The 25403-nt window shown below is 44.5% G+C and overlaps 2 protein-coding genes across 3 annotated transcripts; both read left to right on the top strand.

Annotated features, from left to right (window-relative positions):
• The first annotated feature begins 278 nt into the window (after nt 1-278).
• Nucleotides 279-24355, top strand: LOC137288119 (interferon-inducible GTPase 5-like). 2 transcript variants are annotated; one of them, XM_067820528.1, is made up of 3 exons: nt 279-403; nt 22174-22325; nt 23053-24355. In XM_067820528.1, exon 3 carries the CDS (start codon nt 23053-23055, stop codon nt 24301-24303), a length of 1251 nt encoding a protein of 416 aa, XP_067676629.1. In that variant the 5' UTR covers nt 279-403; nt 22174-22325; the 3' UTR covers nt 24304-24355. The 2 variants fall into 2 exon arrangements, with proteins under 2 accessions (XP_067676629.1, XP_067676620.1); XM_067820519.1 differs by lacking the exon at nt 279-403 and adding an exon at nt 4271-4327.
• On the top strand, nt 3599-4291 carry LOC137256130 (interferon-inducible GTPase 1-like). Its single transcript, XM_067793870.1, has one exon. It carries the CDS (start codon nt 3599-3601, stop codon nt 4289-4291), a length of 693 nt encoding a protein of 230 aa, XP_067649971.1.
• Nucleotides 24356-25403: the final 1048 nt, after the last annotated feature.

Raw genomic sequence — 25403 nt, forward strand, 5'->3', positions numbered from 1 at the left:
GTCGTTGCATAGACAATCTATCACCCAACGATAAGCTTTCTTTCCATATATGACTCCTAAAACAGGGTTATACAGCTATCCTGAACTCGCCATTATTTGCAAAACATGTCGGTATACCGGTGCAATGCGTGACCTTGTTTGACGACTGGCGAGACAGTGGGGATTTCCCGGTATTACACCCACCGCTACAGCACGCGTTTCTCGTTTTCTCCAGCGCACTGCAGTGACGTCACTTTGCGGCATTTTCCTTAACCAATCAAAACACACGTTTCGTGTCGGGGCCCCCTAGCTCACTGAGCAAAACTCAGATTCGACAATGGACGATTCTGAAATGAGTAAACAGTGATTTATGAAGTTGACATCGTATCTGGGTTCATGGAAGGGGTAGTTTGGAATCAACAAGGTAATGCTTGCTATGACATTTTAACATGTATTGGCCGGTTTCATAAATTATATGAATGGTCGCTGTATGTTACTGACCCAAGCACGAGTCATCGACTGGCACACATAAACAGCGAGTTCATGACCTTTTGTTATCCATTGAGTATACGGGTTAGACACATGTATACAGAATTATTAATCGGTTGTTAGTTGATATATGCCGAATTAATGGTTATCAGTTTCTCTCAGGCCAATGCGCGGCCCACAAGCGCGTAGATTCAACTTAGTTTGCTGAGTGTGCTGCGCTTGCGCATCATGTAATCAGCGTTCGTTACTTGGCGGAATTTTGCTGACAAGAGTTTTGAAATTACCATGGGCCTTTCCTTGATATTTGATACATACATTTACTTGACAGTTTTACATAATGTCATTTTCTCCAGTAAATGTCCATGAAATGTCGACTCAGTAAGCAAACGGTGTCAGGATCAGACCTGATCTGCAGCCAAGGCAGCCGTGGTCATTGAAAGGTCGAGCGTTAGCCTTCTTCATGTATGTCATAATGTTAATAACGGGATTGTCTGGTCTTGACAAGCTGCTGTCATATCGGATGAGCAGGGTAGAGTGTAACATTAAACAAACTATCAACTGAACATCAACTTAAGGTAATTCACAATGGCCACATTAACTTGCTTGGACCGTGTCACAAGCCTTGGTCCCGCTGGGGCTGGGTAACATGTTCCTTGAAGTGTAACGTATTTGAGACTTTGACATTGATTTGGCGTATAGGTCACAGGAACACTAACCTGGAGTTAGTTAAGCGTGTTACCGCATCACGTTATATGTTGTATCGATATCGTGAATACACGAGGATATGCTCTTGTGTACTGCAGTCCTGGCACTGTGTCTAGTACATGCGTTCTTGATACACCAGAAACTGAAACATACACAGTGTATATTTACACAGTAAGTCACAGTCTCCAATATGTTAACCACATTTTATGTAGCTATAGGTCGACTCACGCCTGATACATACTGAGAAGTATCTACTGTAGGTGGCGTAACACTAGCCTTGCATAAGTAATAATTAATATTTTAAGCTTGATACTTCCTGAAGCATATTAGTATAATTACCACATTGTCCCTCCAACAAACTGGGGCTGCTTATCTAGATTTGCATCTTTAAAAGATTGGATTACTACACATCCATGGGTTTAGTATGTAGTACAGACGTGGAGTACATACAACAGGAGCCCCTACGTGACTCAGTTGACTTCCATAGAAGGACCCGAGGGTTCGGCTTGTATGGTAAGACTCCTAAACAAGGCTGACATCGTGTATTCACACTCACACACACACACACACACACACACACACACACACACACACACACACACACACACACACACACACACACACTGATACTGTGTATTATTGAGACTACTATGTGATACTGTGTAATACTGAATCTATTGTCAAGTACCCTTTAGTACTGATGCTATTGTGAGACACTAATACAGATGTTATTGTGTAATACGGAGGCTACTGTGGAGTACTATTTAATATTGAGGTAACTGCTCCATGCCGTGTAATATCAACTGTATTGCACAATACTCAGTAACAGTATATGGTTCTGATAAGAGCAAGCTCAAAATCAAGTTCCAAACTAGTTTTCTAATACTATTTATAGCATTACACCGTGATGTTTTGTCATTGAATAAAGAAGGCAAAACATTGTTGTGAATGAAGGTCTGTGTAGAGTTTAACTTCAACCATGAAGGTCATACTTCATATATGTCCTTTGCCCAATATACCTGTTCTCATAAAATACATGGAGGTTTGTATGGTTTGAAAAGCATATTGCGGTATATCAGTAGACACGTAATACCGTGCAGTCCTGACGTTTTGTTCACGACATGGCTGAAATATTGCCATAGTGACTTTAAATTTTAACTCACTTTCTCACTCACTCAGTCATGTAATATGTAAGGTTGCAAGTAGTATGGTGCAGACATGTTTGCCTGTTCTGAACATGTGAGAATGTGATGTTTCAGTGTTCTGCAAGTGTGACATTGTCATGCAGTGTTCATTTTATGGCCCATTTTTCCTCAGTTATGAGGGCCATTTAGAAAATAGTGTGGATCATGTCAGACTGATGTGACGTGGAGTGACAAGACGTACAGTGCCTAGCAGTTACTAATTTAGATCGCGTACTTTTATTTGACGTCCAGTGCCGGTAACGTCAACAATTTGAACAAGGGAAACGAAAACACCAAGATTTGTTCAACATCTGTTGAACAGTTACGATTACTACAGAGTGAATTTGAAAAAGGGGAAATATGATACTTATTTTGTTACAATCGGGTAATGTCAGTTATTGATTCTCAAAATCAACTTCAAAGTAAAACTGAGTATTTGTTACGTTTAACAGTTGTCTCAACAGTCAGACAAATATGCTGTTTTCAGTCATCCTGGGAGATGTAATAAAACAATACTTCTGAACAGAATCACTATCAGATTCATTTTGTGTGAACAGATACAACCACATGTTTTGAAAAACACATGGATGTGATGCACTGTCCTGGCATTTTTCATCAGATCCACAAGCTGTCCGGGTATCGTTAGTTATATTTAAAAAGCTGCTACATGCAACAGCATTTCAGATTTACGTTCGAGTGCGCCAATAAGGCGCTCCAGTATTTTTTAAGTGTGCATATGAACTTTAAGTGCGCGAATGGCGCAAGGGCGCGGCCTAGAATGAACACTGGTCATGTTTCACTGTTCTGCAAGTGTGGTATTGTGATGTTTAACATTGTGCAAGTCTGACATTGTGTTAACTGTCCCACAAGTGTAACATTGTGTTATTTAAGTTCCCTGCAAGTGTGACTTTGTAATGTTTCATTGTCCTGCAAGTGTGACATTGTGATATTTCAGTGTTCTGCAGGTGTGATATTCTGATGTTTCAGTGTTTTGCATGTATGACACTGTGATGTTTCAGTGTTCAGCAAGTGTGACATTGTGATGTTTGACTGTTCTACAAGTAGGACAGTATAATGTTTCAGTGTTCTGCAGGTGTGACATTGTAGTTTTTCAGTGTTCTGCAGATATGACATTGCGATGTTTCTAAAAATGTGACATTGTGATGTTTCACTGTTCTGCAAGCGTAACATTGTGATGTTTCAGAGTTCTGTACGTGTGACACGGTGATGTTTCAGTGACAATGTCTGCACGAGTCACGGACACAGGGAAGGACAGCAGCAAGATTACCGGTGAAGCTCGTTATAACGTAGGGGTGATCGGAAAGTCAGGCAACGGCAAGTCGACTTTTATCAATGCCTATTTTGGTTTACCGCCCAAGGAAGACTACGCGGCCAAAACTGACGTGGTGGAGTGTACATCTAAGACCCAACCCTATCACCTACCCGGATCCGATGTTGTCTTATGGGATGTACCCGGATATGACACTCAAACGATCCCATTTGGACAGGAATATTTAAAGAAAATTAAATTTGATAGCTATGATTTCTATGTGCATGTATCCTGCACGAAAGTTGAAGACACAGAACTTCGCATTCACAGCGCTATCGCTGAACAAGGAAAATGTTATTTCTACGTGAGAACGAAGCTTGATCGTGAACTTAAAAATCAGAAAAAGGCCCACCCAAGAACATTCGATGCTGACAGTGAAAAAGAGGCCATCCTGAAGAAGATCGAGGGCTATTTCCCTGACGTGCCTGTCTTCTTGGTCAACTGTCGGGACCCTGAGAGCCACGACTTCCCTCTCCTCAGGGGTCTAATGTCAGATGGTGCTTACATGTCCAAGGCGTCTGACCGAGACAAAGTCAGACGGAGGTTGTACACGACTGGTCGAGCAACAAAACCTTTCCTAGAAACGTTCTGTGTGCTGCAGTAGTTGACGTACTTCAGGCTGCCTCCACCTAGATGTATTGTACAGTGTCACATTAAACCATACATCCAGAGTCCCTATCCTCAAAGCATCCGTAACGTTAATACTTCTCGTAACTATGTATTTTATTATAAACACGAAGCCTTTGGGTTTCAGGCCGCTTTTAGCACTATTACCACAATATCACGTGCGAGGACACCAGAAATAGGCTTCATATATTCCCATGTGGGGAATCGAGCCCGGATCTTCGGCCTGTCGAGCGAACGCTTTAACCACAAGGCTACCCCACCGCCCCTTAGTGCTAAGAACGCTTGTGGATGGGGGCCCAGGGAAGAACCTAGGAGTTCAAGGCGGCCTGCTGGCCTGCTTTCAGATCTGTTCTGAATTTGGACATATGCCCTTTTCTGAAAGGCAAAAAGCAAGTCTAGATTTTGATCTAGCTCTAAATCCCCAATCTAACTGAAGATCCTTTTGAGTATCAGCCTGCCATATCTTGAAAGATCCATTGATACCTATAAGAGACAGCTGTTAACAGGACAGTAGGCTATCACCAGAATACGGTAGTATCGCTTTGTGCTTTTCAAACGATATCTATTGCAATATTTATTCTGAGAATCTTTTTAATCGTAGTATTCTTGTTATTTTAATTTTAGATAGCATTTCTTGCACTCGCCAGCGGCTGAAGAGATGGTGTAAATTTAACTGGGGTCCATGCAAGTAGTATGGACCTACCCTCAGTTGTTGACGTTCTATAGCCCGTGTTTTATATTGTATTGTCTTCATTATTTACAATGTTTTAGTTTTTCATACTATTTTTATGTTTATATCTGTGATAATCTAGTATTCGTACTGTCCATCCTCCATAAGGTCTTACAATGTACGTATATTCCATTTCAGTGTTAAATGTTCTTGTCACGATATGGCTGAAATATTGCCGATGTGATGTTAAATATTAACTCACTCACTATTCTGAGAGCCGGTATATTTTGTAAAGACCATACGTGCAGTTTTTGTAACTGTCTTTATGGTTTAAACATCTGAACATATTTCCACTTACAACAGATGTCTTTCGTCGTTATTCAATAACAAAACGGCATGCTGCAATGCTATGTATAGTATAAAAATGGAATCCACGACTATATAACCTAATTTTGATATCGCTGTTATCAGAACCATAACATGTATGTTTAGGGACTGATAATGTAGCAAATGCAATTGACATGCACAATCAGTGCCCCACTATATCCCGTATCGCATTTACAGTTTATATGTGATGCAGTTTATATGCCAATACAAAACCTCTGTGGTTAAAGCGTTCAATCGCCACGCCGAATGTGCATAGCCCATTCTGGTGTCCCTCGCCATGAATTTGCTATTGTTGATCCACAACGACGTATATGGAATGTTGTGTCCCAATACACAAAATGATCGTGGCTCTACGACATTCGCAAGCCTATGATAAACTATAGAGTTACGACAAGTCGTAACCTTTAAAACGCTGTGTGAATCGAAACCATGGGGCCCGTTACACGGACCGATCGCAGTGCTAAGACTCTCGTAAGTCTATGTTAACGTATGGGAGTTACAATCACAGGCCCAACGTCACGACAGTCGTATCTATGGTGACATTAACCTTCATCTGAGTCATCGACTCACAATTAACCTCGTTAAATATTGTGCCACTTCTAGTAACAGTAATACAAAAAGTGGCTTCATTCTCTGTAATACTAAATTTCAGTAATAAATATAAAGTCTACCTTGCATTTCATTGTTATGATTTTCGAATTTCAATATTTTTGGACAGATCTAAGGTACATTTTACCTACGATGGCATCAATTATTAGAATGAAAAATTCAAGATATTTCATACAGACTAGATTGCGGTATCTGTAGTAAATTTGGAAGATGAACATTTACTAGGAATTTTCCTAAATGGACAAACCTAATCAGCCAATGGAATAGTGTATTCAGAATCAGTCAAGACAGAACAAACGTGTAACAGACGACCTGCACAGGTGAACACGACTTTACTCACGTAACATGTATGATCATGCAGATCCGTTTATTTACAGACCGTTGATTTAGCTATACTATTGCTAAGTGCGAGGTAAAACCAATCTCGCGCACCCATGCACAAATGCATGCTGCAACACGCGTACTGTAATGCATGGTACTGCTGAAGCTGGAGCATCATGATCACCATACTGTGTGTGTATTGAACTACTCAACTGCAATGATTATGAAGTTCTGCTTAATCAACACAGGACCCTTGTCATGTACCACACAATCGGCCTTAGTCGGAGAGTAACTGCACAATACTCCTCTTCAGTATGCGCATAAGCGAGTCGCATGAAAGACAGGTCGTCGTAATAGACGGAGATCAGCATTTCGTCCCGCGTATGTTCGATAGGGTTTAGGCCTGGTGGTGATCGGGCTGTCGCCCTTACACACACAAACTCACACACACACACACACACACACACACACACACACACACACACACACACACACACACACACACAAAAAACAAAAAAAACAACAACAAAAAACAACAAAAACAAAAAACAAAAACAAAAAACTGCGGCGTAAAACTAAACTCACCATGCAGACAAGAATCTACTGAGTGTAGATATCGGAGACCCTGGTACGATGAGATTCTACGTTGTCCACGAGGATCACGTCTGGTCAAGCACACGGTCTCACGTACACACATATGAAACATGACACCCTTGAAACTTGCACCTGCCATCGTACACTGCCGTGGTACATGATGTTCGATACTGACCCCACTCTATATCATAATTAAGCGCTTCACGCTGTTAACGTTTAGCTTCGAATTCTGAAAGATATCTACCTACCTATTCAGGCTCGGCGATCTGACAGTATCTGGAATTACCAGTGACATTACTGGCAAGTCTACTGTGACGTCGAGTAGTATAGGGAATGGGGGTTTTAAAACACTTTCACAAAATGTCTCTACAAAGCCTTATTTAGTAAATAAGGCTTTGGTTGGCCCCTTAGCTCTTGCTACTATTACCCCTACTATAAAAAAGTTGGCGGTAATTACTGTGCCTTGGTAGGAGGTAACACTGTGCCGTACGGTATGATCAATAATTCTTCTCTTACAAAACCCCTACCCGGCCTATGTCACGTTTACCTCGATGAAACAGTTTAACGTGAACCGCCTATGATCTCTTTGGTGTTCGTAATAAAGGCTTGTTGGGCTTTTTGTATCCCCTGTTCTATGTACTTTTTTTCTCATCCTCGCTGATAGCAGACTTACGAGACTTGGACCGAATATCTTGTTTCATTCCGTTATATTTTGTGAGTTCAGAGAGGATTGAACGAAACTCCTCTTCTGAGATCTTACTGTCAGAGAGTGCCGTGGAAATACGCTCACTCACTGTGTTGAGCTTTGCTTCGGCCAGAACCCTGATCTCGTCGTGTTTCAATGCCTTACGATGCAGTCTGCGTGATATCAACTTAAGCGCCAATCCTGCCAACCCTGCCACCCCAGCTGTTATTTCAAAACCTAGCACTATAGGTGCAGCCACGATGGTGGTTAACAACCCAACGCCTGCCGCCCCTAGTCCCATGCTGGTTGCCATAAGGGCAGTGTCAGCCCCGTCCACGATATTGAAAGCTCTATTGTACTTTTTACATAATGCTTTTCGCGTGTCACGGTCTTGTTCTAGTTGACGTTTCACATCACATAACTGCCTCAAGCGGAACCCATCTACGGTTTCCAACGTCTTCGCTACTTCCTCTACGACTGGGTACAGACCCATCCTATAATATATATTTTGAAAGATATTTTAATTGGGGTTCAGTTAAAAATCTATCAATGTATTTGAAGTCTACAAGTTCTAGACTTCTACTCAGGGTAATAGGTGAGAGGCTAATAGACTTTCCTGTTGTAATAAAAACCCCACTGAGGCTTATTAAGCGGTTTATAGGACCCGTGGGGGTATCCTGTTGTATAACAATACGACAATATTGGTCTAGGTGTTCGTCAAACCAGTGTATTGACACCCCGGGTAAAAATTGGTGTACTCTTGAGGAGTTTTCCTGGTCAAAATTCGTAAACATGACTTCTATGATGAGTGTGAAAGGGGAGGATATCTCAAGCTGCCTTTCGTGTAAATACATACTGCTAAATGTTAATTTACTTTCTATTCCAGAACCTAATCCAATTTTTCCTTCATAAAAATATACCGTGTCTGTTGCTTCATTCCCCGTAATGAAACCCCCGGGCCAGATACCGTTATTCGTAATCTTAGAGATAAACCTCCACCCCCCTTTTGTTGTGATATAAGGTGAGGTGAATATTAAATTGATCAGCCATTTGGGTTCTTTTAAATCTGATAACGACACCCGTCTGTACACGTTGTCTTTGAAGTGCAGGATGTAAAATTCATCTTCCTCACCAGGCTGATCGAATCCCTCCGTATCTCCCAGGTCGTTAAGCGTAGTGTTGGGATGATGACTGGTCATTATTATACTATTACGATATAATTTCCAACTGGTTTTCTGATAATAATTCAGGGGTTAACTTCATACCCATGAAGTGTATGTTGTCAGGCAGGAAGATATTGATTAGTGATATCTTGTTTTCCACGATCACGTTGACCCCCTGCAGACTGGTGTTGGAGCCGACACCCACCCGCACGTAAACGTTGCAAACTTGATACTGGTGTCGTTTCACCCACCCGAGTTTGATCCCCTTCACGATCTCGACCTCATTCACCGATGGTTCCCCTAGGTAGACTTTGATGATCAGTGTTGAGTTTGCCGGTAGACTCTCTAGTATCTTAACCACGCCTTCGAATTCAGACACCAACTGCAATTTCACGTTTTGTATGGCTGGTTTACTCGATAGCATGTGGGCTGCTATAGTGTTGACTGGGCTGACGACTATACTACGTCTCTGAGTTGGGACGTAAGCCACGAGCAGGGTTCCATTGTTCACGACTTTGTTTAGGTGGTTGTCTTTGTTATCAGTAAACACGTAGGGAGAGACGAGTCTAATATTGATAAACCAGTCGTTCTCGGGTAACAACACCCACTTGTCATCTTCGGTGAAGACGAGCATATATGGTTTGTTTTTGACGACGGTAGTGCTCTCAACATCGTCTAAGTCGAACAGTTTACCTCCGAACGATGGGTATATTACCCAATTATTATCACCGGTGTTGACAAGGGTGTACTTAGTGTTGACTGTTGCTCTTGTGGTATCTACTATATCACTTAGGGTTCCACCGGAGGTGACTTCAACGCGTTTGTAAATGTTGTTTTTTAGTTGCAAGGCGTACGATTTACCATCTACTCCGGGAGCGTCGAAACCGCGCGTGTCTCCGAGGTCGGAGATCCCGATATTGACGCATTTTTTCACTCCGGGCCCTTGTGCGCTGGTCATGTTACGTGAAGCGTTAAGCTGAGGTATCCTATATTTACAGGATTATGATTTATATCTAACACCGATATTGTCAGCTCAGGTATGTTGCCCTGGGTTAATCTCTTATACTGCCGTGGTGAAAACGACTCGGTTCTACCGTCGTTGAATTTCTCAGTTTTCACCGGCACTGCTCTCAGTATAGTGGAAGGGTGACCTCCTTGAATGTTATACGTTGTGCTCACCTGACCGAGATGAATGTACAGCTCTCGGTACGGTACTAGGTCGGGTAACTTCGTGCCTGTGACGGTTGTTGTTGGTTTTATCTCGTCAGGAGACATACCGAGTATCCTCGCTAATGGTCGGCCGAGCCTCAAGGAGGTTCTTCCGTTGTTGATTAACACCACTGTGCCGTTTGAGTCGTTCATCTTGAGTTCTGCTCCCAGGGGTTTGAAGACCTCGTCGTTTAGAGAGCACACGCTGTAGTAACCGTCAGTTATCTGGCTGCGAGCCCCACTGACGAACAGCTTATTGTTGCTGATATTGATGTTAGTCCATTGCGGTAGGTAGGTGATATCGCAGAGTGCGACTTCGAGTTGACCTGACGTGTTATCGATCGCGTGCGTCAGCTGAACGGCCTCACCGCTCGTTATTCCTGGAAGTGTTATGTACATATTATAATATATGAATTATATATTATAATATGGATTTAGCACACTTGAAAATCGTGGTGAATGCAGATGGTACGGGGTTTAAAACAACCTTTATTAATATCTTTGAAAACTATGTCGTGTCCGTTAATAACGCGCAGGCGGTGGTAAACTGGAATCAAAACCCAATGCAGTTTTGGCAGAACCAACTCAACTTTGCTGTGTGGTGTGCGACGACAGGGTCGGGTGTGACACCAGACTACGGTATAGATGAACTGAGTAAGGCGGTTATTTTGTTTCATATTTATTATCAAACGAGACGAATATTGAAGGAAATAAGTGCTCCTCTTCCCCAAGATAAAGCGTGGAGTATGACGAATAACCCCTATGATAGACGCGCTTATGAACGTATTTGTGGGGAGTTTGAGATTCCAACGAATAAAGACTTTCGCCTTCCTGGTGTGAACCATGGTCTCGGTATAGTTCTCGTGTACTTCTACAGGTCCGGAACATATCAGGCCGGTTCTAAAGATGGTTCATACAACCCAAACCGGCATACATTTACAGGCCCCACAACGAATGAAAAGATCCATGTCAGCTGTATAAAGCAAACCAATCCTGATGCAGCCACAGCCTGGACTAAAATGATCTCAAAAACATCGAAAGAATTCACTCGTGCTGGTACAATACGCTTGAACGACTCGATTCGAACGTACGTGTGGGCGCTGTTGGGTGCGCAGTCGCAAACGCGTTCCAACATCATCGGTAAGGGAACTGCTTACGACGCTCAGAAACAGTTCGTTGCCAACGTTGAGGATGCTATTAATTCTCCAGTTGATCTCCCGCGGGCCATCAACCGTTACCAAAAAGCGTTAGAACACGCCAGATCGAAAGTCAACTACGTGTTCGGCGTGGGGCTGTACATGTCTCCGAGTGATATGCAACTGAGAGTAAAAAAAGTGGTGGGTTATAACAACAAAATAGTCATAGCCACGAAGGATCAAAAATTGGGTATCAACCCCGATATTAACACCCCCCCTATCCCACACACCCAACCACGTGAAAAGGGTATAGTGGCGCCACCCCCGGAGCCTAAAGTTCATGTGCCCCCCACACACCCCCATATATATGTGGGGGTACCCTCCTATCAGCAGCATATTGATAATAAAACAGCCCTGGTGGTTGGTGGGGTAACTTTAGGACTTATTTGGTTAAAGATTTCTTAGCCGCTACGTACACCAGACCCGCCACGGCGACGATGGCTGCCCACAGGTTTTGACTGAGCCACATGGCAGTTTTAGACAGAGCGCTCAACAACCACGAGACGATGCTACCCAGTATGCCGGGAAGGGCTTCGGCGGCTTTACCAGCCAGTTTAGCTAGGCCTTCCCCGAGTTTTTTAATCCAGTCTTTAACACCCCCACCACCGCTGGGAGTTCCCCCTCCGCCGGCAGGCCCCACAGGGGTTCCCCCCGTCAGTGACACCACGAGGGTTGATATGATGAAACCCAATGCAGTCAGAATACTGGCGATGGTGATCCCTTGCTCCCGGAATAATATCCGAATCCTGTTGGCTAAAGTTGTATCCTCATTCAGTATTCTATCGATTGTTTCCCGAATGCGACTGATCTGGGATCGAAGCTGTTCACGATTCGAGGAAGCGGCTTCCAATCGTGTACGTCTCTCGTCTTCTAAATCGCGTAGTCGTTCATTGATACGGCGCTTCATATCATCGTTTTCAGTTTCGTTGAGTTTGGTTTTTTCCCTAGCGATGTGCTCGTCGATTTCGTTCAGTTTCCCCATGTTGTTCACGAGTTCTCCACGCACGCGTTTCACGGCTTCGTCTAAGCCGCGCAGTTCCCTTACCGGAAAGTCAAACCCCGGTAACGGTTTGTCCCAGTAGGTGCTCAACAGTTTTTCTATGCTGTCTGAGGCTTCTGTAGCACGCTGTGGTGTCATTTCATCTCTAGTGGTGAGGTGGGATCTGGTAGCTTGCAGATCTTCAACAACGGCCTTAGGTATTGCACCACCGTAATCATTCATGTTTAGATTTTTACGGATAAATTCGACACCATGGCGGCTGGCTAGAGTTGACAAGGCCAGTGGTTTTTTATTGCGCTTGTTAACGAGGTCAACCCCTGGGTCAGACTTAAGGCGTAGAACACCCTTTGTATCAATAAAAAAATTATCAAGGTATCGGCCCTGTGGTTCAACGTAGTTTTTATCTCTTCTTAAACTTTCGTAATAATCATCTACCGTTGTTGCCAAAAGTTCTTGGTTCAATGATGAACTAGTAAATGAGGTCTCCTGCTCATCATCGAATGCCTGGGCACTAGCGCCCGGCATCTCCGTCATATCTATGTCTTCATCCATTAGTATTTAAATATATTTTATTTATATATAACAATGTACGGCAGAAAATTAGATCCTTTCAGAAGATTGAGAGAGCCATTAGGCGCCAGAGCCGTGCGACAGTCGGTGACTATCACCAATAATCCCAGCAAGATAGACCAGAATCAAACTCTGCTGGTTAGATTTCCAAACCTTGGTGAGAATGACCTCATTGTACCAGGCACTGTTCGACTGGCGTTCAATATCACGTTGACCTCCGACAACGACAAACGCGAGCTAGTGCGGAACGTGGGTCGAGCTATCATCAAGAAAACGGCCGTCAAGATCAGCGGTAACGAGGTGCTGAGCATCGACGACAGCGACGTGTTTCACTGCTACAAGGATCTCTGGAAAAGCGAGAGAGAACGAGTCAATGATGTGTACCAGGGCATCAGCAAATCAACCCGGGCGCGCATAGGATACGTCTTCACGACAGACCAGCAAGACAAGCTATCGGACGGTGAAAAGGCCATCGCTCTAGCATACGGGAATCGATTCTGCGTGCCGCTCGACTTCGAGTTGCTCACGGGACACGCGCCGTTTTACCAGGCCGCGCTGGGTGATAGGCTCGAATACGAGCTCACGTTTAACGACTATAGCAAAGTAGTGCGTACGCCGAACGGTGATGAGGCCAGTTATGCCATAGACAACATCTCTCTGGAGTTCGACATGGTCACTAGCCCTGAGCTGGCCAGGCAGGTTCGAAGCCAGTACTCTGGGAAGATGGCTATCCTGTACGATCGCGTACTGAGGCATAGATCAGTCGTGCGAGATAAGAGCGACACTGTGTGGAATATCAACCTGAACGTGCCGGCGCGATCGATGAAAGGTATACTGGTCGTCCCCGTGGAGGATTACGAGCCATTCCGGAGGGACAGCGAGAAGTTTTTCAACCCCGAGATTGAAAAGGTGGAAGTGACCATCGAGGGCGTGCCCAACCAGCTGTTCAGTCATGGTATGAGACCACACCAGCAGTGGGATGAGATAAAAAAGCTACCAGTGGGGGACTACATAACAAAGGACCTGGACCTCGGCTCCGTGCAGATCGGTGAATACCTGACCACCAAGTACGCCCTATGGTTGGACATGCGATCCACGGATGATGATAAACTGCACGGTAGCGGGCGTCGTATAGATAACGGCAGCGAAGGGATAACCATCCAGATTACTAAGAAGGCTCAAACCGCTGGTAAGTTGAAATTATATCTGTACGTTATTATGGACGCGCAACTTAATATAGACAATGGGAGATTCGTGCAAGCCATCTACTAGTGGGGGGTACCCCCACCTCCCCACTGACCCACACTGCGCTATCATATGCGGGCAGACTGGCTGTGGGAAGACCGTTTTCGTGTTGGATATGTTGGAGGGTTACTACAAGGATGTGTTCGATAACATCGTTATCATGTGCCCTACTCTGAGCATGAATAAAACGTACGTGCGACCTTGGGTGATGACGGACCCGGACGTACACAAAATCGACCCTGGAACACGCCTGCAGGACTGGTTGAAAGCTCTTCACGAGAAATTTAAAGGGGAACCGACGCTGTTTATACTGGACGACTGCAGCGCTAATCGCGAGATAACAAAAAAGAGAGACATGCTATCGTACCTGGCCTTCTCCGGCCGGCATGCAAATCACAGCGTCTGGGTGCTAACACAGAAGTTCAATTCGGTGTTGAAAGACCTCAGGGAGCAGACGCGATGGGTGGCCTTATTTCACTGCAAGGACAGGGATTCGTTCGAGGAGTGTTTGAGAGAGAACGATGTGATGAGTAAATTAGAACGGGAACGGGTGAAGAAACAGCTCGCTGAAACTAAACACGCTAAGCTCGTTCTAAAAACCGACCAACCAGTAGCATATATAGTATGCTAAAGCTAAGCAAAGCTAAGCAAAGCTAAGCAAAAGCTAAGCAAAGCTAAGCATAGCTATGATATTTGAAGTATTTGTCGTGTGCAACTTAACCTTCATTTCTCTGTGTTTTGTCTGCATCGGGTATTATATAGTTAAAACTAAATCTTACTTGCTATATTATAAGATGGAGTGTGAGGAATTGCTCGAACAATTGTCGTTGGAGGGTCCGCCCGCAGGCCCCACTGATGACAAGCGAGAGAAACTGGTGGCGTTGGCTGTTGGCGGCAAAGCCAAACATTACTTTGGAGACTACACTCTGGATAAAATTAACAAAATGTCAGCCGAAGAAATCGATAAGCTGTACGCTAGATACGAGTCCCGGCTCGGAGCAGAAATGACAAAAACAATAGGATCGGCTATGACCCAGATATACACCGGTATTGTATCATACTTCTTTCCCATTCCACCAGAGCGCCGACTTTACCTGTGGGAAGACCTCGAGAAAGACCCTTTTATCGAACACGCCGTGAGCTCTATCAGCTGCGGGCTGTACCACAAATATGGTATGTTGTTGGCTCCAGTGACGGCGGCGATTATCACAGCAAAACATTGTCAATTTGAGAGAAAGAATAATAATAATAGTATAGATGGATGCTGCACAGGAACCAGTGGAAACAGTGGAGGAGACCCCTTCACAGGAACCAGTGACACCAGTGGGGGTACCCCCAACAGTAACCAGGCAGAAGAATCCTAAGAGAGTAGCTGCCGGTAAAAAACGGTGGTGTAACCAACATAAAGTGACCAACCCAACCCGACTGTTGTTGGCTGTAGGTGTAACTGCTGCCGTGGTTATAACATGGTTATACGTGGGGGTACCCTCCCACAGTGAGCCCCACAACAGTGAGGTAACCCCTAACAGTGGGGGTGTGGGGGTATCCCCCACTATTGATCCGCATATCATGTTATAATTTTAATATTTTATATCATATACATAATGTCTGAGGGGAAAACGTTCGTCAACGACGCATACCACGCCACAGTGGTCGCCAGTCTAGCCGTAGGGTACGCTCGGTTGACTAAAATGGTGCTTAAACAACCAACTATCAAGCTAGATTTCAACCTGCAGGATATGGGTATGCTCATAATGAACCTTGGTATGGCGATGGCCACAAAAGACATCCTAGTAAAACAAGGAATAATACCTGATAATATAATGAAATAAATATAGGGATGGCCACGATAGCTATGATGGTCGGTGGGGCGTTAGTGAATGCCCTGGCATTTTCCGGGAGTAATTTCCTCTTCTCGAAACTACGAGATGATCACGCGGCTGAAATACAGGAAGAAAGGAAGCGGCACGATCTCGCTACTGAGAAATTACAAAGAGCACAGGCTGAGTACGCTAAAAAACGTCTCCAGAGGATCGATTTTATTAACGAACAACTACAGCGTGAAAACCATGCCGTTCAAACATTCAACGATGTCGATGAAGCAATGAAAGAATACTATCTACTAACTGGTAAACAATTGGAACCGCTCAATAAACCCACACTCGCTCAGTACTACACACCATCCAAGGGACAAATGAATCGTGAACTGGGCTTCATAGTGTTGGGTATAGCAGCTACTGCGTTGGTTGCGAAGCAATTAAACTAAAATACCCATATAAGTAAACATGAGACCCGCTCCATACCGATGCGAATATATACTTATGGGGAAGACTGAGGCCTGTGGTAGGAAATGCAGGAATCAGGGGTTCTGTTGTTTCCATATGGGAAGTCCTAACTACACGTGTTCTGTGTGTGGTATCGGGGTTAAAGGGCACTACTGTCTATGTAAAGCTCACGGAGCGAACGTAGTCAGACATCAACTCATCTACGAGAATAAAAAAGGCTACATAAAAGAACGTAGGCGACTGCTCAAGATAGCCACTTAAGAGTTACCTCCCCTTACTGTGAACCAATTAGACATTAGTTCTCTTAGGTGTAAACACGATGTCTACTGTAAGCGAGCTCAAGCGGGTCGCAAAACAGAGAGGTGTTATCGGGTATTCTAGAATGCGGAAGTCAGCATTGTTGAGATTACTAGGTTTAGAAGCCCCTCCTACGGTAAAACAATTAAAAGCTCAAGCAAAACAGCTTGGATACACGGGTTATTCAAACCTGGGGAGAGCCGGGTTAACCGCATTGTTATCACATGCCCCCGTAGCACGTCCCACTGTAAAACAACTGAAAGCCGAGGCACACGATTTGGGTTTAGGCGGGTATTCCCGTATGAGAAAACCACAGCTTTTAGAATTATTACGACAGAATAGAGCTATTGACCTACAGTTCGTGAGCACTGAGCGCGCTGTAGGCAACTATTTGAGAGGTTGGCGCATGGACGTTGATAGAAATATAGACATTACAGATATCAAGCCTCTGATAGCTGATAAGGTCAACCAGGAACTAAATAATCTAGGAAGTATCAAGTTTCAGATCACAGTGAAAATGTCGCTCGATAAGCAGGTTGGGGGCCCCACAGGGGCCACTGAGTATGTTCAGCCTTACTTCCGAGGCCAACAAGAGGTCGTCACACATGCAGAGACCATTGACGCATCAATCGATACAAGTTTTCAGCAGATACGAGAATACCTAGAACGCTACACACACTTAGGGTCCGGGTGGGCTGTAGATAAAATCGATAATGTCTATCTAGACATAGCTAAATACGTGCCGTTCAGAGGCGGGTCATACCTAGCCTTACCTCCCTACTATAGAAACAAACATGCCATAGTAAACGTTAAGAATAGAGGAAACGATTGCCTGAGGTTAGCTATCAGGTCAGCCTTATTTCCAGCTGACACTAATCCGAACAGGCCTTCTAATTATCCTCAGGATGATGGGCTTAATTGGGATGGTATAGATGAACCAACCCCAATATCCCAGATCACTAAAGTAGAAAAACAGAATAATCTGGCTATAAATGTCTTTGGGCACGAAGGTAACACAACAATAGTACACAGGGTCAGCACGGTGAAGGATTGCCAAATTATCAATATATTCATGATCCAGCGAGGTGACAAGTATCACTACACATGGATAAAACACTTTAGCAGGCTGTTGTATGACCAATCGGCACACAGAGAAAAGACCCACTTCTGTGAACGATGCCTACATGGCTTCAGTCGAGCTGATTTATTAGAATCCCACCGGGATGATTGTCAAGGTGTGGGGCAGACGGCCATACGAGTCGACATGCCTAAGGAAGGTGAAAATATCCTAAAATTCAGTAACCACAAGAACCAAATGTCTGTGCCTTATATCATATACGCCGACTTCGAAGCCTTAGTTGTGGGTGGGGATTCCCCCACACCCCCTAGTGGGGGTAGCTTCACCCACAAGACACAAGAGCATAAAGCCTGTTCGTTTGGATACATTGTCGTCCGTTGTGACGGGGAAACGAAAGCTCCGGTAGTGTATAGGGGCCCTGACGCGGCTGAAAGGTTTCTAAAGTGTTTGCAGGAGGAAGAAAAAATTATTAGAAATGCATTGTATAGAATCGCTCCCATGCGTATGACCCGAGCCGACAGGCTAGCTCACGCTAGTAGCACTAACTGTCACGTGTGCGACTCACCACTTAACGGTGATTCGGTGAGAGATCACTGCCACATAACTGGTAAGTATAGAGGCGCCGCTCACAACGCGTGCAACCTCAAGCTTAAAATCAACCCTAAGACAATAAACATCCCCGTTGTCTTTCACAACTTGAGAGGGTACGACTCACACTTGATCATGCAGGCCATCGCGAAAATCGATGGTAATATAACGTGCATCCCCAACAACATGGAGAGATACATCTCCTTCAGCTTAAACGGACTTAGGTTCATTGACTCGTTTCAGTTCCTCCTGTCGTCACTCGACAGTCTGGTCAAGGCCAACAATACCTTCCCTATCACCGATCGATACACAGACGCCGAGACTAGACCCCTGCTTATGAGGAAGGGTGTGTACCCCTATGAGTACATGGATAGTTGGGCCAAGTTCACCGAGACCAGACTACCCCCTATTGACTGCTTTTATAGCAAGCTGAATGAGGCGTCCGTCTCACGAGATGATTACTCGCACGCGACTAACGTATGGAATAAACTGGGTTGTAAGAACCTGGGTGATTATCACGACCTGTACTTGAGGACAGATGTACTGCTGTTAGCCGACGTGTTTGAAACGTTCAGGCGGACCTGTTTAAAGCAGTATAAACTCGACCCCGCATGGTATTACACCAGCCCAGGTCTGTCGTGGGACGCCTTGCTTAAAAAGACCGGAGTTAATTTGGAATTGCTCACAGATTACGACATGCACCTATTCATTGAGAAAGGCTTGCGAGGTGGGATTTCCATGGCATCCAAACGATACGCTAAAGCAAATAATCAATACGTGAAAGGTTACGATCCTAACAAACCAACCAATCACATTCTCTACCTCGACGCAAACAACCTGTACGGCTGGGCCATGAGTCAGTATCTACCTACAGGGGGATTCGAATGGGTACCCCACGTTGATGTTATGGGGGTTGCACCAGATTCGAACAAAGGTTATATCCTCGAGGTTGACTTAGAGTATCCCAAGGAATTACACACATCGCACAACAGCTACCCCCTGGCCCCCGAACGTATGAGGGTTAACCCAGACTGGATGTCTGAGTACCAACATAACTTGTCAGGTGGGCGTGTGACAGACGTTGAAAAACTCGTGCCTAACTTAATGAATAAGACCAAGTACATCGTTCACTATCGCAACCTACAGCTGTACCTGTCGTTGGGTATGAGGCTGACCAAAATACACAGGGTGCTCATGTTCGACCAGAGTCCATGGATGGAGCCCTACATCAGAATGAACACAGACCTACGAAAAAAAGCCACCAGTGATTTTGAGAAAAATCTCTACAAGCTCATGAACAACTCGGTGTTTGGTAAGACTATGGAGAACCTGAGGAAACGCGTGACCGTGAAGCTGGTTCGGTCGAGTGAGGAAGACCGAGATTGATAGCCAGTCCGGCATTCAACCGTAGTAAGATATTCACAGACAACCTGGTTGCCCTACACATGAAGAAAAGTCACATAAAATTCAACCGGCCTGTTTACGTGGGGATGAGCATCCTCGATTTATCCAAACACCTGATGTACGACTTTTACTACAACGAGCTCAAGAAACAGTACGGCGACAGGTGTGAAGTGCTGTACACTGACACGGATTCCCTGCTGATGGAGATTCGAACCGAGGACGTGTACGAGGACATGAAAAAACACCTCGATTTATACGACACCAGCGACTACCCTAAGACCCATGCCATACACAGTACAGTAAATAAAAAGGTCCAGGTAAGATGAAGGACGAGTGTGCTGGCACACCCATAGCCGAGTACATAGGTTTGAGACCTAAGATGTACTCCATACTGAAAGCCGACAATAGTGAGATCCGGAAGGCTAAGGGGGTTAAGAAGTATGTGGTGAAACAACACATCAAACACGCCAGATTCAAGGAAGCCCTGTTCAAGACCCGTACCTTTAGGCATAAAATGAACACACTTAGAAGTGATTGGCATAAGATATACGGACTGACTATAAACAAGACGTCCCTGTCGCCTATGGACACGAAACGTTGGATAGCTATTGATGGGATAAACACATATGCATATGGACATGAAAAAATTTGAGGCTATTTACTACAGCCCGCGTGGGTACTGGAAAGGAGCTAGCGCAGTAGATAAGCTAGCTAAAATAGCGCGAGTACCCCCGGAGGAAGCCAAAGCGTGGCTTGGAAAACAAGCCCTGTGGCAGATCTATTTGCCTGCACCACGCTACGTGCCTAGAAGGAGGTTCGGTATTAACATACCTAATAGCGTTCACCAGGCAGACCTACTGTTCCTACCCCACGACAAGAGGTACAAGTATGCCTTAACCGTAGTGGACGTAGCCAGTCGTTACAAGGAAGCCGAACCCTTGACCACGAAAGATTCGGCCCAGGTAGCCAGAGGATTCGAACGTATATACAAACGCAGTCCGCTGACGTGGCCAACAGAGCTGCAAGTTGACCCCGGACGGGAGTTCATGGGTGCCGTGTCACAACTGCTAGCCAAACACGATACAAAGGTCAGACGTGGCACGGCCGGAGCCCATCGCAGCCAAGCCATAGTTGAGAGATTTAATAGGACTTTAGCTGAGCGCTTGTTCGGCTATCAGTATGCTAGGGAGATGGCCACCCCTGGAAAACGATCGACTGAATGGGTCACGAGGTTACCCAAGGTGGTGTCGGCAATCAACCATGAAGTCACCCGTCTCACCGGTAAGAAACCGGCAGACGCTATCAAACTAAAATCAATAGTTGCAGAGTCGGCCGCTCCATTGCGTGGGAAGGAGAAACAGATACCAGATAGGGCCCTAGTGAGGTATCTATACCAGCCGGGGGAACACGAGGGCGATAGCCGTAAGCGAGCCACCGATCCTATATGGTCAGTCAAAACTTACAACATAGATAAAGTGGATATGAAAGCCGACGAACCTAACTTGTACTACTTGAGGGATGGGCCGGGTAGGGGTTTTTTGTAAGAGAAGAATTATTGATCGTACCGTACGGCACAGTGTTACCTCCTACCAAGGCACAGTAATTACCGCCAACTTTTTTATAGTAGGGGTAATAGTAGCAAGAGCTAATGGCCCAACCAAAGCCTTATTTAGTAAAATAAGGCTTTGTAGAGACATTTCGTGAAAGTGTTTTAAAACCCCCATTCCCTATACTACTCGTCGAATCAGACTCCCCGCAGCATATTTCATACTGTCTTCTAAGAAAAGTTAACGGCAGACGTTTTGAATCAGTCCCCATTTTTTTTAATCTGAGAGGGCGCCTGGTAGTTAAAACATTTGTTCGTCGATTTTGTGACCCATTTCTTGTGTCCCCCGCCCTGATATTGAAGGAATATTGCTAAAAGTAGCGTAAAACATACTCGAGAATTATCCTGCAGTCAGGCGATACCTACATGTTTTCCTACTGGATGCTGGAACAGTATCGACCACCGGCATGCCACTGAGTAGTTGATCGCAACATTTGTTATCGATTCCATGGCGCCTGCTCCTCACACATAGGCAGCCATAATATTGTGTCAACCATGTATGTTCTCCTGTCTGATTCTTCAGCTATCAACCGATGTCTTGGATGCTGAGGGGACATAAGTTTGTTCAGTTGTTGAAATCCATAGTACCAAATGAGTGAGTTGGGTTTTACGCCGATTTTAACAATATTCCAGCAATATTACTACGGTGGACACCAGACTCTGGCTTCACCCCAAGTATCACATGTTGCCGTCTTCACAGATGTTGATGTAGAACGACTCGGTGACGATACTTCCAAACGATTTGGGGCACATCTTGGACTATATGCCTCAGAGGGCCAGTTAAAATTGTTCAAATCCAAACATTGGTACAATACGTGAAGCCCATTTCAGGTGTCACCCCGCTGGTTGATTTTTTAAACATCAAAACCTAATCCTTTGCAATAGGTTAGAGTAGGTTATATTGTTGGTTGTTTTCTAATATTTGAGGCAGCCATATCGTTATTTCTTTCAGTGAGCAGAACATCACACCTGTAAGAGGATTCCTCCACAACAGTCGCCCACGGTGGAACGGCCAAGGTCAACCTACTGACACGAGTCCAATTTTGTTGGTGCAGCTGGAGACTGCAGGGATCTGGCACTTGGCAGCAGTGAGCCCTTTCGAATGTAAGTTGAGGCTGCTGATCTGCTTTGATGCGGCGATTTCAGCGTTTTTACCGATCTTGGGATCGCAGACAGACAGATTATTTATTATAGTTTGATCTCAAACATACATAAAATAATGGCCTTTGGTTCACATACTGCAAGCGCATGATACTGTCTTGTGAGTGATTGAGTTTGGTTTTACACGGCTTTAAGCAACATCAGGGCGGGGGAACCCAGAAATGGGCTTTACACATTGTACCCAAGTGGAGTATCAAACTGTGATCTTCCACGTGACGAGACAACGCTTTAACCATTCAGCTATGCCACCACCCCTTGCTACCATTATGACGGGTCTCACTGAAGAGATTTTGTTGGGGATTTGTCTTGCGGTTACGGACAAAGCAGTGGTGCATTAAAACTTTATTGTAAATATTAAAGGATCATTGTTATCTGATAACAATAGCATTTGTGAATGAGCAACTGATAACAACTCGTACATGTTGTCTTTGTATGACATATAATGTCTGGATTCACTAGTCTTATGGTAGTGAAAGGGGGGTTGTCTCTCTGACAAAATAACCTTTCAGTTTCATATGAGAGATTATTCAGCTACATAATTATAACTACGATAACTCTTGTGAAGTGGGAGAAAACACTTCATTTGCTTTCATATTGTAATGTATCATACAGTGTAAATATGAAACTCTGTTTCTGTGTTGGTACCAAAGGCAAGATGGCTATTTTACAGATGGATGACAGCTCATTCGAAAACATAACTCAGGATGAGATTGACGAAATCCGCCGCCATGTCGATGAACATGGGTTGAGTGGGTTACCAAGAGTAATCCAAGAAAAGATGACCGAGTGGCAGAATGTTCCATTATCTGTCGCGGTTGTTGGCGAGTCCGGTGTGGGAAAGTCAACCTTCATCAACAGCATCCGTGGTCTGACAGCAGATGATGAAGGAAGTGCGGCTGTTGGGACAGGAGACACGACAAAGGAACCAACTATGTATCGCCATCCCTACAATGAAAAGCTGGTGTTTTGGGATCTACCTGGTGTCGGAACACCTAAGTTTCCCCAAGACAAGTCCTACCTTGGACGGGTTGGATACTCAAAATACGACTTCTTCCTCCTGCTGTCGGATGATAGATTCACATCAAAAGACATCTGGTTAGCATGGGAAATAGAGTCTTTGAAAAAAGATTACTTCTTCGTCAGGACGAAGATTGATGATGCCATGGAGAGTGCTGAGCATAGCGAACACAACTTTTCACAATCTAAGATTCTCGAGCGAATTAAAAAGAATTGCAATGACAATTTTACGGCTGGGCAGCTGAAAAAGAGACCCGTGTACTGCATAGATAGCTATGACAAACATACGTGGGACTACTCAAAGCTAATGGAAGACATCCTAGTTTCCTTACCTGAACAAAAGAGGAATGCACTTGTGCTGTCACTGTCTCCGCTCACAAAAGGAGTCATTAAATCTAAGACTGTGGTTCTAAAGACACGGGCGAAAAAGGTGGCACTGATATCTGGAATCCAGGGAGCAGGTACCTCACTTATTCCAATCCCTCTTCTCGGAGGCGCGATCAGTGTATCGCTAGATATTGCTCTTCTGGCTAACGAGGTGATTTTCTACTTGAAGCAGTATGGACTGGATGATGCGTCATTACGGGAACTTTCTTCCAGGACGAATACACCAGTGGAATACTTCAAAGATGCCCTGAAGGATGGGTCTACCATCATGGCTTCCCGCCAGTCTGTCAAAACATTCTTAACTAACATGGTCAAATCAGAGGCAGCAGAAGAGGCTGTGAAGCGCATTCCCATAGAACTGACCCGTTTTATACCAATTGTGAATGCTCTTGTAGGTGGAATCACCAATCTGGCAACAGCCTACTATATGCTGATTAAGATGATCGATGACTTGGAACAAGATGCCATGAAAGTCACTGATGCATTAATACAGGCCACCAGTTCTTGTGTGGACTAGGTAAATGTGGTTTCTTGTTATACTGAGTGAAAATAAACACATACAGTCATAATACTTGTGTCATTCTTGTCATGCATAATACATAAAATGATGGTCTTCACCCGACTGAAATGCGATCAGCAAGGCCGGCCACCCTCTGTTTCCAGATGTGAGTGAGTGACTATTCTTCCGCCTTTATCAGCAATATCCAGCTATATTGCAGCAGTCTGTAAATAATCGAGTCTTGACCACATCCTCTAATATCTAATTATCAACATCAGGAGCATCCATCTACGCTAATGACATTCAGTGACATGTGTCAGAAAGCCTGTCTACCTGATCCTGTTAGTCACGGCTGGTAACAAGAGAAAAGAGCTCCACGTATTGTACCCATGTGGGGAATCGAACCCGAGTTTTCGACGTGACAAGCCAACACTTTCCCCATTGGACTTTGACTACCTCACCGCCCCGGATAAGCCTGGAAAATAACCATGTGAAAGGTCACCTAGGTAAGTGAATGTAATCAGATGTTTTAGGATTTTACAGAGGATGTCTTTGTTCTTATATCTTGGTGAAGAAAGTGGACAATTTGTTACTACGAGAGAGTCTACAGTATGTCTGCTGATGAAGCCATACAGTAGAATATATCGGCCCAAGTATACGCTAGACTGCTGAGAAACTACAACACGCAGGGTCTCCAGTCAAAATTCTGTAAAGCAATTATTAAATAAGTTTTATAAACTATGTAGGAAAAACATGTAACTAGTCGAAGAAGCGTAAGTCAAATACGTCAACATCTTCATATTGAGGGACACGATGTTTTGGAGCATATACCTAGTCCTTCATCTCAAACCAAAGAAGCTGTCAGCCATCACATTCTTGCCTTTGTGTGTATCATTTCTAAACGCTGCTCAAAGTAGGCCAGAGAACAATATTTATTGACACAGAAGACCGCATCACAGCATTCAGCTGAAAGACATTCCAAGAGGCACCTGTGTAATCTCAGTATTATTGTTTATGCATTCAAACATTTCGCTTCTTCAGTCCCTTTCGGATGAGAGCACGAATCTCTTGAAAGAGTCAGTTAACACCTCACGTTTACGCATTTTACGAATGTACAC

This window comes from Haliotis asinina, chromosome 1 (genome assembly GCF_037392515.1).
Source record: "Haliotis asinina isolate JCU_RB_2024 chromosome 1, JCU_Hal_asi_v2, whole genome shotgun sequence".
In the NCBI taxonomy this organism is placed as follows: domain Eukaryota; kingdom Metazoa; phylum Mollusca; class Gastropoda; order Lepetellida; family Haliotidae; genus Haliotis; species Haliotis asinina.

Excerpts from the sequence above, each read along its gene's own strand:
- LOC137256130 (XM_067793870.1), top strand. The coding sequence starts at position 3,599 with ATGTCTGCACGAGTCACGGACACAGGGAAGGACAGCAGCAAGATTACC.
- LOC137288119 (XM_067820528.1), top strand. The coding sequence starts at position 23,053 with ATGGATGACAGCTCATTCGAAAACATAACTCAGGATGAGATTGACGAA.